The 13,210-nt window shown below is 40.0% G+C and overlaps 1 protein-coding gene across 16 annotated transcripts in view; it reads right to left on the bottom strand.

Moving 5' to 3' along the window:
• RUNX1T1 (RUNX1 partner transcriptional co-repressor 1) overlaps positions 1–13,210 on the bottom strand; it is a 206,604-nt gene that overhangs the window by 5,011 nt on the left and 188,383 nt on the right. For 15 of the 16 annotated variants that reach the window (XM_080381738.1, XM_080381740.1, XM_080381744.1 and 12 more), the window contains one exon: positions 8,287–8,477. In XM_080381738.1, the coding sequence (XP_080237864.1) occupies positions 8,287–8,477 (191 nt within the window). Of the gene's footprint in view, positions 1–5,203; positions 5,754–8,286; positions 8,478–13,210 lie in introns of all 16 variants that reach the window. The other variant, XR_013927275.1, reaches the window with a different exon arrangement.

Here is a 13,210-nt window from a genome sequence, read left to right as displayed (position 1 = left end):
TTTTCTGGCATAGGCACATACTGGCAGATGGAGAAAGAGTAACTGTCCAGTGCTCAACTGCTCTTTGAGACTGAAATCAAATGTACACAGCATTCTCAATTCATACTGATTAAACACACAGACTAAACCAGGTAATTACAGATACATGTGTTGGGGACTTTTTTTTTTTTAATTCATAAAATTGTTCCCATCTTTAAAAACACTTTTAAAAAAAAGCAGAATTACCAACACACAGAAACAGATGTTTCTGGTAGTTAAATGTCAGGAATTCAGACTCCTTGTCTGGCATCACCTGGTTTTGATTCAGTATTCATTGTTTCAGATTCATTCTGCTCAAACTCTGTCCAGTGCTGGAGAGGTAAAATTACCTTTGGAAATGAATAGCTGTGCTGTTCTTTAACACCTTTTCTTTAAAAGATCTTTTATCTCCCCACAATGAAAAATAACTGTAAGTAATTTAGAATACTGTACATGAACATGTGCAGGCACAGAGGTATTTACACTACATCAAAATGACCTGGCAAGTTTGTATTTGCGTTTCAAAGAGACACAATGCCTCATCCTACCGACCAGAAGGAGGACCGACTGTGATACACCTGGCTTCTTCTTTTGCTATACTAATGTATCTCAACAGTCGCATCGTCCTTTTGAAAATTTCATTTTGCCAGCTTGATGCTTATACTGTGATCATAAAAACAGAGTGTAATTCTGCTCCAGCCATGCTTGCACTGTATTTCCACCTACTGCCATGCCTGCTGACCTCTTAGCTATCCATTTCCAGCTAAATTGCCAGCCCTGGGTTTAGCTGATATTTCCCTTTATCTCCCTCATCTGAAAACAAATACACATGTACAAAATGTCCCCACGCAGCCTTTTCTGAAAAGACACTTTTCCCCACATGCAATAATGCTGAAGTCAGCCAGCACCTGCCCAGGTGCAGGAATCCCTCCCTCGTGCAGATCCAATTGCAACATTGAAGTGTGTGCTTTAATTGTGCTGTAATTATTACAAGGATGTCAAACTTGATCTATTCAAATAGCTGTTTAGTTAATACAGGCTGACTTCTGGGGAATCTTCATTTTGTTTCCTTTTTTGGGGAAGGCTTATCTGCACAGTCAGAACTGCCTCCAGATGTGACCACAGCCATCATACAATATTTCAGTATCTTACCACAAGACTTGTATTGATGTCAGAAAACAGTCATTTAATTTTAGCAGTATTGGTTCAACTTTCTTATTAAAATAGTCATTAATTAACTATCAGCCTGTACAGAACATGAAAAGTGATACAAAAGTACGAGATTTTAATGAAGTGACAAAGCTCTAAGCTGGCTCCTTACATGATTACTTAATGTGCCCTACATTGTCTGGTATGTGGTTTTGCCCATTGGACATATTATTTCTAATTTAACAGGTCATTACAGCTTTAGTGTAATTGTGGGAATAAAAGCACATAAAATACAAGAATTTCAAAATAAATTTTACAGCTCACATTTATGCAACAACTTACTGCATTTAAAAATTACTACAGTGCAAATTAGCATAAACAAGCACACATGCCACGGGGAGCTTGCAGTGCAACAGTAACTGGATTTGACGTGCAGAACTCCCTCTCCTACACAGCCCTCACCGTTGTGGCCATTCATTGCTCCTTCCCATGTGCAAGTAGTGAAAACCAGCACTAACGATCAGGGTCAGGCACTGCAACCTTTGAAAACAGATGCGTTCTCTTTACATTGCTGGCTGATGGCTCCAGAGCCCAAATTCTACTGAAAAAAAAGCAAGGCACGAGATGCCAGCTAAAAGCCTGCACTGTGCTTCATATGCCCCTGCTCGTGTATTACCAGTTGATCCAGATATCATGGACAGAGCTTGAGCTCACTATGGAACCGAACATGCTCAAGGCATCTTCCCTCCTGGGAAGCTCTAGCAGGTACCAGCAAAAAGGAGCACACTGGCTGAACGGTGTAGACAGCATCTCAGATAACAGGGGACTACAATGTCATTTTGGTGACAAGGTGGCATCGTCATACAAAGGTGTGTGAGAATACTATGAACTACTTTTCATCCAGTTTAAGGCTCTCCATTTCCTAGCACTGGCAAGACACAGCCTGGAGTACTGTCCAAGTTGGGATGATGCGCTTCAAATACAGCAAATCAAATAAGACAAATAAGACTTGGAAAGAGCCCAGAGAAAGGCAGCCAGAATAATCAAAAGTCAAACACAAGCTATGAGAAGAGACTGAACAAATTCAGACTATTTAACTTGAGGAGAGATGGTAGCCTGAGAGGGGATGGTGACACCCAAATGTCTTGGAGGCCACTGCAGTGGAACAGGCAATGACCATGTCTACATAGATGAACAGAAGTAACGGTATCAAGCATTTGCAAGAAAAGCTGGGAAGAGATGTTAGGAGACATCTTTTTAAGGACAAGCACAAATTGCCTAGAGGCGCTGGAGAACCTCCATCCCTGAAGCACAGGAAAAGCAGGTACCTTAGAGGAACGACACAGCTGGAGTTGATCATGTGTTGATAAAGGGAGTAGCAGATCTCGCAAAACCTCTCCTGGTCTATCTTCTCTGTCTTTAGGTAGTGACCTACTACACTGCATTTCTAGCTCGTGCTTTAGGGAGTTCCAGATGTAGCTAAAACTATGAGGAGGGACTGGATTACAGTTTAACTCTGCACTGATTTTCATGTGAAACAGTGAGGTTATGCAAAGGGCCAGATTCTCAGACTACATAATTTAATTTAACTTCACTACCTTGAAAACGGATTAATTCAATGAAATTGGGCTAAATTACACCAGATGGGAATCTCGCTCCAAATTTATGCCACCGATCATATTTCATCCTCCTCTTTCAACTGACAAGGAACATCAGTCTTAGGTCAGATCCTTATCTTAGGTCAGACTTAATTCTCATGGACTTAAGCTTCCACTTTCAAACAACAGAACTCAGAAACTTCTGCTTGCCATCATGAAAACTCTTAAAAACAAATGGTCCCTGTTTCTGTGGTCTCCAGTACCAGGGCACAGACTCATCAATAATTTTGCCCATCCTGTCACTTTCATCTTTGACATATTCAACCACAATTAAGTATTTTCTTCCCCCTGACACCTACAGCTGAAACTCAACATAGAGCTTGCTTAGAGAGCGAAAAAAAAAAAAAAAAACACAAATGGAGTGACATGTCAAAGAGACGATGAACTCTGAAATGCCATAATACAGTGTCAAACGCTGCTCTGTCATCTTCAACAAGTTCTGGTTTTCCCCAGTTTAGCAGGAAAGGAAGCATGGCTGGGTATGAAGAATGAACATCTAGAAATCTCTGAAACCACAGTGGTGTAAATGAGGACTGTATGAGCCACTGAACACCAGTGTAAAAAACCAGAAAGCTGTTGATGAAAATTCTATCCAAGACCTGTTAGAAAGGGAAGCACATTGGTACTGTGGAAATTCCCACACTGCATCAAAATGCAGTGCTCCATACAAAGATACTCAAATCTGTAGATGCTTCCAGTAAAGTTGCACCTATCACTGAATACTCCAGGCTCGCCCAATCCACTGTTATTGTGTGAAGTATGTCTATGTTCATACAAGTCAGCATGAGAGAAGTGAAATCCTGAAAACAGAAGTGCCAAGAAGCATACGGATGAGACATGCAAGCTGGCTAGCCAGGCTTAGCTTAGTAGAACAGTGCCAATGTTCACATCACATCTGGACTGATCCTGCACAGAACACATGGCTCTGGCACCTCTGTACCACCCAACACTGCAGGGGATGATATCCTACTTCTAGAGAAATGCCGAGCCAAAAAAATTAAACATTAGCTGACATAGGCATTAAATTTAATACCAACCTAAAAATGAGGCTTGCCTGAATCACAGCATCTGATGCTCTGAGTCAGGTTTGCTGGCACAGTCCTGGTCTCAATGGATTGGTCAGCAGAGACTGAGCCCAGCTGTCTTCAAAATGTCAGGTAAGTGTGATATTCACATACAACATAAACTACATAAACTGCTGCAATATAAACAAGCCCCAGCATTACACATCTCTTAAAAGCAGAGTTGGACCAGTTACACACTTGTTTTATCTGAGCAGATGTGAGCATCTGCTTTAAGTAGAGAGAACTGAAACATTTGTGTTCCTTCCCCGTCCCCAGCCCCCACCCTAGGCAAAAGTGAGGAAGAACCCTGAGTGTCAGATTTTTCAGTGGTGTTTTAAACCAGAGCAGAAAGACAGATGTTTTGATGATTCCAGCACACACACCCACTTCTACAATCTGGGCAGCCAGTCTCTTTGCTAAGCTGTTCACCCTTGCTATTAAAATTGATTTGCACAACAGTACATTGCAGCCAAAGCAAGCACAGCAGTCATTAAAGAGTAGGCTGCTCACACATGTTTCTGTACTTAGCCAAGTCAACTACTGAAGAATGGGTCATCTTTTGTCAAGCAACCGTAAGGAACTGCTAAAGAAATAATTTGTGGTTCAGGAACAGCCATGCTGACAGGTAGATCTTCTCCTGTCCTTTTGCTTTCCAACAGCACTGTGCTCTGTTAGCTTCAACCATCTCTCATTAGAATAATGGAAAATAGTTACTATGTCCTGGTCAGTTGCAAGGGCTCATGCAAAGAAACTGCAAATCTTTAGAAAGCAAATATTGAAGCAGTGGCGCTGCCAGTTAGATCATATTGAACAATTCAAACATAAGCAAAGAACAATAGTTCAACAAGGGATCAGGTCAGAAATCAAAACAATACTATGTAATGTGATTATTTTGCAAAACACTGCAGACCACGTCTTAAAAGTCAAGATGCTTCCAAATATCACACCTCCCCTATTAGTCCTCTCACTGTCCTCAGCTCTCTTTACTCCAGTCAGCTCAACATGCCCAATTTCACTGTTTTCTTGCAATCTTGCATTAAAGGGATGATACTTCTTTTTTCTGGGTTAAAAAAAAAAAAAAGCAAAACAAACCACACAGACACACAAACCAAAAAAACCCAAAACAAAACAAAACAAAACAAAAAAAAAAAACCCCACACCAAAAAAAACCAACCAACCAAAACCCAACAGAACCAGAAAAAAGAATATACACACACACACCCTCAAAAAAAAAACCAACCCAACCAAAAAAACCCCACAATCTACTCTTTTTGAGACCTATGAAAGGTCTTGGATGAGGAGACTACATATTACCTTAAAATTACAGTAATTCCAAAAATCTTGAGTCTTAGTTATCACTTTGGAGAAGACTGCAATAAAAATCATGCCACAAAGTTCTCACACCAGAGTAGCTTTAAGAAGCTTCAGCTAGGTCCAGGTTGCATTTTACTGAATAACAAATGAAGAGCCGTTAGGGAGAAGCCTTGCCAATAGACAGGGAGTGGCCATATCAGACAAAAATTATATTTGATGCATTAGAAATCTGGTGCCAAATTCCCATCTCCATTCATAGTTTCAACAGCCAAAAGAACAAATGACACCCGTGGGAGAAATAGTTTCTGTTGGGAACTGCACGGAGATTATATAGCAGCCTATACTGAGTTGTCTTGCAGGCCTTGGTGTAATGTCCCGCCAAGGATAAGAAATGAGGAGTGATGCTCAGCCTTCCTCTAGACCTGTAAGACTGCAGAAGCTCTCTTCAGCATTCTCATATTTGGAACTGGAAATATTCCAGCCCTGGAAATATTACTCCAGTGCCTTTAGTACACAGGACTCTGCATTGCTGGAAGTGTTCTGCTGAAAGCTGTAAACAGAGAAAAGTTTATGGAGACTTACAACCTAGACAAATGAGGAGGGACATTTACAGAGAGATTGAAGAAATAATGAAAACCAAAGTAAATGTGAAGTTTTATTCCTCAACTCCAATAAACACAAGGTCTCATCCCTAAAGAAACACTCTTCAAACACTGACAAACTTATCTCCTGTCCTTAAAGATGAAGGAAAAGTCTAGTCCATTCTTTAAGGAGTTATCCGAAAAAAAGAACAACCTGAGTTAACAGGTAATTGTGAGAAGTGTTGCCCTAACTGTAGCCGAAGAAGAACTCATTATAAAATCTTAATAGACACGTCTAACTCTCAAATAAGCTTCACTGTCATCTTCCTTCACAGTTAATCAAGCACCTGTAAACAAAAACTTAGCAAACTTGACTTCTGTCTACGTGTTTACTAATAGTTGCATTCTTCACCGCAAATCAGCCACCCTGGTGTGCCACTTACGACCACAGCAATGAAAGCTGGAGGACCAGGACACTACACTTCATTTCCAGGTCCAGGAGGCTTGTATCCTCCTTGAGGAAGCACAGCCCTGAGAACACCCATAACCCCATGAGCCATCTTTCATTAGAACGCAATTAAAATAATTATTTGCCTTTTTTTAAAAGTCTTGCTTCTAATAAGCAAACAACCTTGTAAGCAATTCTGCTGAACATGTCTGTCGTTATACAGCTTTTTGCAGAACTATGACTACTCAGAAGTTAATTACAGCACACAAACTCTCCACACATTCCTTTGGATGTACATTTGCTTGTGGAAGAATGGGCTGTTATGTATTGGCACATAAATACTTCCTCTGTCCTGCCTACACTATATCAGTTCACTGAACAGATTTAATTTGCTGTTTCCTCCAAAGGCATTTACCTTTGGAATTTTGGTTTTAACAATAGGAGTCTCTTGTATACACGCACACACAAAACGACAGCTCTTTAATGATGCTAAGTCAGAAAAATGCCCTTTCTATGAACATAGTCTGGGAAAAATGTCCTTGAGTATCTCGGATACAAAATGCCAATAAATTGAATTTATGTCTCATTTAATCTACAATGGAACAGTTAGTACTTAAAGGGTACATACACTTCCCCTAGTTCCTTTCTTCCTCAGAAACTTTCAGATGCTGAAAATCAATTCCTTTTGTCTCCTTGTTACTCATCTGCTACACATTAAGGAGAAACTCTGGGCATTCAATGATCCCACAGTGGTCTTTCATCTCCAGAGAAGCCTGGTATGAATTAAAATCTTACGCTCCCTCAAATTATGGATGCATACTGCAGCATGTCACTGACTTTATCTGCTTGCGATTTTTGCCAGTCTTCTCAGCATGCTGCAGCTAGCTCATCTGCATCTTTCAGCTTAAGTGACTCTTCTACAACACTGCTCCACTGAGCCCATCAGAGGGCTTTGACACTAGCATACACAAATATACATCCCCCCACGACAGGTACCACTACCTACTCTTTTTTTCCAACTCCCTGCCATTTAGAATTTATATTAAAAAGTGGGTTTACTGCAGCCAAGATCTTAGTACAAGACCAATAAATACTTCCTGAAAGTAATGTTCTTTCATTTCAGCGGCCTTGAGAGATGATTATTATACACAAATAACTTTTAACTGATGTCATTTCTTTGTCATGTCTGTTTTTAAAAACATGCGCTGTTTTTAAGGGCAGTTTAAACCTAAAACATTGTTTTTCTAAAATGGACGTAAAATTTAATTGCTATCAAGACTGCTGAGGCACTGACCAAACACACACTGCTCTTTCACTCCCAGCTTCCAGCTAGTCATGCTGCTGGGTGCCCCATACCACAGCAACTTCAAGGCTTCCACTCTCAGGTCTGAAAGTAAACTGAGGTTTAACATACTTATTCTTGGTTTACTCTTTGTTGCTCTTTCACTCTCTTTTTCCTCCTTCCAAATGCTGTTTGCCCACTCCTCAACTCTCAAATATTCCCTGCAGCCAAAGCAACATATTCAAAATAAGGAAACACTTGCAAATCTACATTCATATACTGTCCTACAGGAACCATCACCTTCTGCTAATTGCTTCTACATCCAACACTTTCACCAGATAAGCTTTTAGCCACCTTGCTCTACAATCTCTTAAATGAATCATTTCTTTGTTCAAATTAGATTTCAGTGTGAAATATTTTTCATCAAGCAATCTTGTTATCTATTCAATATAGTGGTTTGAAGAGCTCTAAAATAAAGCTACTGAAAAGCTAAATGAGAACAGAAACATGTGCGTTATATGTAACCTGAACAGCAGTTAAATGGTGAGAACACAGCTCAAATTCACTACTGTGGCCTCAGATTACAACACAGCCAAGAAAATTCAGACCTGGGCATGCATCTGCAATACACACCCAAAGCAACTGTGTAAACAGTCAATAGCGGCACTGAACTCTGATGTCACACGAATAGCCTGTGCCAGATTAAAGTTAGCTCAGATATTTATATTACAGTTTACAGCTGCAGGTGATGCCTGTCCAGGGAAGACCTTACCTCGCTTGAATCCTCCTGCTGATTGATAACAGCTAGTGCATCCTCTGCAGCCTGGCGCTTGGCTTCGGCAACAGTGCGCTCCATCTTGGCTCTCTCTGAAGTGATCATGTCGTGAGCTTTCCGCTCTGCCTCTGACACTGCCTTCTGCAACTCCGCCATCGCCTGACGCTTTACTTCATTGACAGCTTCCTCTGCAAAGGAGGCAAGAAATCCTCATCAGCACAGGGCATTTGGCCCAGGGCTACCGATGCATGAAATGCAGCAGATACTCGGTTATATTGAGAGTCTTCATTTCTGACTAGAAGGATACAGAGGAACCTGTCTCCTCAAGACTCTTTAAGACCACCCAGGTGCTTCCTCCCCATCACCAAAATCTCTAATGCCTGTGGTGATTCTTGCTATTTTGATTCACAGTCAGGACTACCTTTACGTACAGACATTTCCGATCTCTGGCGTGTTATTTTTGTAATCTTTTTGAACATTTTATTTGGAAAACTGGTTTTGCAGCACACCAGATTTATGAATTATGTTTGGCAAGAATTATTATTTAAGTATCACAGACTTTTTCAAAAAAAAGTATCTTTAGGCTCTGGAAATTAAGACAGGATTTATAGTCATTGACAATTTTTTTCCCATATGTTAACGAATAAAGACATGAAGTTCAAAAAACCCCAAGAGTTTGTTTTAAAAATTTTCTATCACTGGTCTAATATCTTTTCCTAGACACAGGATTTTATGAGGCATAATTACAATTTGTTTATGAACATTCATTTGACCTCTTGATCTCTTCTTCGAATCCATGTTTACACTGTGAAGACTCGACTTCCTGGCTCCGCCGAGCGCTCGAGCACACCGGAGCCAGCAAGGCTTCAGCGCACAATTAACACTGAGCAAGGGCACGCCGCTTCGTTACGTTCAAACTTTCATCCTTCTTCTAAGTCAGTACGAGCCACTTCGTTGGCATATACTAGTGTCATATCTTTTATTCCAGAAAACATGGATTGTCACAAATTAAGTATTTGGGTTTTGATGCAGGAAGAGTGCAAAGATTTTACTAATGAACAGTCTTTTAATTGACAACTAAAACAAGTAATTTCTTTTTTATTTTTTAATTAACTGCTCTAATTAACAAGGAAACCATCCTCCCCCCGAATTAGTTTATCTAATTTTCATCTTTATTCAAAGCAAAATGACAATGATTAATTGAAAATTTAATAAGCTGTAATTATTAACTTGGCAAACCTAGTACCAATTAACACTCTATTAAAACTAATTATGACATGTTTCCTTCAAGTGTTTGCGCTTAATTGTTTCATCCACTTAAAAACCACCTTAATTAAATGTTCTGTTTAATTAAAAACATAGATTTCTAATAAAAATGTTTTACTATAGATTAAAATCTAAGTATTACAACTGTGCTATGGGTTTGAGTTTTAGTCCACGTATTTCACCCACTTATTTGTGTGCATGCATACGCACTTAGACCTAACTCTTGCGTACAGATACTAAGTCAATAACTCTCTTAAGCTATGTCTCATAGCTCTGCACTTGTTATTTGAAAAAATAAGGACTACGTGAAATCTCCATTTTCAGTTATTAAGCAAATTAAAATAAAGACTTAACTTCAAGCCACGTACTCAGATTAAAATTGAATTAATTACAATGAAAGAAGAGTTCTGTAACTCTGTGGGGTGTGTGTTTGTGTTATGTACGTGCATGCCTGCGAGAGATGCTTCTACTGAAGTTTTCAAGAGGGGCGGAATTTAGAGATAAAACTTATGCCTTTATTTTTATGAGGCTGAAAATATGCCCGTATATTACCCTACCATAAATGTTGTTTAGGGGAAAGCCTCAGGAGAGGAAAAAATCATACCCTTCAACCATACAGCCAAGGCTTAATTTACTTTGAATATTCAAGGTGAATTAAAATTCTATCTAAGTGGCAATACAGGACAATAATTTTTGCTTACGATCAAAGCTGCAGCTAGACTAATTCTATATGCAAATCAGGCAATTTATATTTAAATTATGCATTCCTATTCTAGTCCCACAGGCGCACACAGATCAGCAAAGGGAATTGGTAGGACATTTGCAAGGTGCTTGAATATTTATTACCAACTGCAAACATTCACTGATCGTGAGAAAAGAAATATACACAGGCAAACATACAGATGCAATTTTATTACCATTTTCATAAAAATGAGGCAACTTAAATACAGACATTTTGTGCCTATGAACTGCAGTTACTAACAAAGTGGATTTTTTTGAGAAAAGTCTGTATTCTTGCTGATATTTGCTACCAATGGAAATTATCTTTGTATGGCATGATGCACTTTCATTACATCAAATAAATTTAGTTTTACATTAGGTGTTTGCAGTGGTTAGAAATGCCAGTTTAAACTACTGTATTAAACAGAAGCACAATAGTCCAACATTTTACAAAGAGTTCTAATTTTATAGCTTTTCACTCGACATAATCTTCTTGTTTTCAGTCCAAATACAGAAATTGAGCCTTATATTCTAACTATATTGTTTAAGCTTTTTTGGCAAAGCTTCTAAGAATGTGAAGATGCTAAAAGTGCTTACAAGGCCATGTGCCTGACTGATGCCTTTTAACTGGCATAAACTATGGACTGGACTTCAGTATTTCCATCAACTTTTTGACAACAGAATTTGTGTTGTGCTATACTAAGTGTGAAAACAAATAGCTAAAGTACGTCAAGGTTTTTGGTCACAATGCACCATGATATTTCAATATATTATGAACCCATGAACACCCAAATATACTAGACAAAATTTCATACCACTGATTTTCTGCACATCTTCTCAAAATAAATATTTCCAGTGCCCACAGATATTTTATAGTCATAGAATGCAGGCTTCATAGTTTCAGTAACAATAAAAGCTGTAAGATGTGTGCAAGAAAAGTTATGGGTGATGGTGAAGGAAATTTTATTTGCCCTGACAACGCTGAACTATGAAGACCAAGAATGATATCGGCACTCTTCCTTTCCCTGAATTTCCAGAGAAAGGAAGAGTGATTAGATTCCAATATCAGAAAACATAAATTGGGAAGTTTTTAAAACCATGTATCTAAGATGCATGTATCTGCATCCTCCATTTTCCCACTAATGCTGATCTTTCTCGGTATAAATTCACTCTGCTCTTTTAGGAACACAACTGAAATCTCCCTTCCCTTTGAGCAGTGCTAACTCACAAGAGAGGCTCCAGGGAGCAAATAGCCTTTGTGGCACAGGCATCACTCAGCATGGCCAGAGGTCCTCGGAGTTGACTCAGGAGAGATACTCAATTTATCATTCACTGATGTATATCACCCTGATTCACCAGCCAGCTCCCGGTCACCTCCCTCCCATCACGGGCCCACTCAGCCCAGATGGTGAGAAAAGAAAGGTGGTGGGGAGGGGTGCAGTCCTGTGCCACCACGATGTCTTGCACCGTCTCACTCCCAGGCTGACCCTCCAAAGGCGGCCACCAGCAGTTGGTGCCATGAGTTCTCTCAGCTTCATGCGCCAAAATGTGCCATCTCTTTCTCAGGACTACCCTGGAGAATGTGCAGGGGCCTTGCTGTCTTTGCCTGACAAAGTACGGTCATTGCATACCAGCTTCCACCTGGACTGCCATGAACAGCAGGCCTTGCTAAGTGCCAGGGGATAGCTGGAAGGCAGTTTCCTCATGACACAGAAAGAAGCTAAGGCAGCAGCCCACAGCGGGCCTGGGGCTCCCTCAGTATTTAAGCAATAGGTATTTCCAGACAGCGAGTCATCCAACCTATGAACTGACTGACCCTCTTCACATGCCTGCCTCTCTCCGGACTACTGAGGGACATGAAGAACTTGGCTTGGACTCTCTGTCTACATATCTGTAGTTCAATGAGATGAATCAGGGCACTGATGACTCCTTTCTGCTGATGTATGAAACTGAATTGGGCCCACGCGGCTTTAATTCACAAGGTGCTGCATACTGCGTGCTTGCGCCAACAATCACAAAAGCACATACCTAACTTCATACATTTCAAGAACTGCGCTGGAGTCTATCAGTCTCCAAAAGTTTAAAGTGAATCCTTTTTTCACGTGCTTTTGAGGTTGCTTATTAACTGCTTTTATGCCAAATTATTTCAGTTCAATGGATTCAGCATCCCAATCAGACTCTTACACTTGATTTGGCTGTCTATATATTGCTCTTTATGGACAGTTGAGATACCAAGATATCCACACTGAGCCAGCAGAAATGACTTGTGAGACTTGCAGCCTTCTTGACTGGCAGTTGCAGCCCAGCCAGGGAACTACAGAGCATCTCCAAATGGCAGTAGAGACCTATTCTTACAGAGCTGAATTGGACCTTTACTGCTTTGAACTGACCATTAAGTTGTGGAGACCTCCAGCTTCAGTGCACCCTCCTGAAAACGCAGGTCTGTGATTTACGAAAAGCAGTATGCTTTGTTATGTTTTACTACTCTTAGTAACATACAGGTATGCATCCTGTAGAGTCAGACTTTGTTTATTCTCCAATTTGCAGGCATGCTCAATTAATACAAGGAATCCGATTTAAACCCACATCAGCATGAAAAGAGAGACTGGAAATGGGACCAAAGGAAAAACCTTGTTTCAAAGGAACCGATTACGGCCACAAGATGACACATCACAGCTCCTGTGTGCACCATTTGTGGATATATGCAATGTAAATGTACCTCCAATTTTACAACTCGAGCCAAAATCTTCGATTAATTTGTGTTGTTAGCTTAGGAAGAAACTTTTTTTTGTTTTACTGTACTACATCTAGGAGTCATAAATGACCTGACATGTCAAATGACATAAAAATCTCGATTTTGCAAGAGGAATAAAGCTCCTGAAACTCAACTGAATAATGCTGCTCTTACTGAGATTTCCTGGGGCTATTTTTTTTC

Source organism: Falco punctatus (genome assembly GCF_963210335.1).
Source record: "Falco punctatus genome assembly, chromosome: 3".
Classification (NCBI taxonomy): Eukaryota; Metazoa; Chordata; class Aves; order Falconiformes; family Falconidae; genus Falco; species Falco punctatus.
This window is presented reverse-complemented; position numbering and strand designations above follow the sequence as displayed.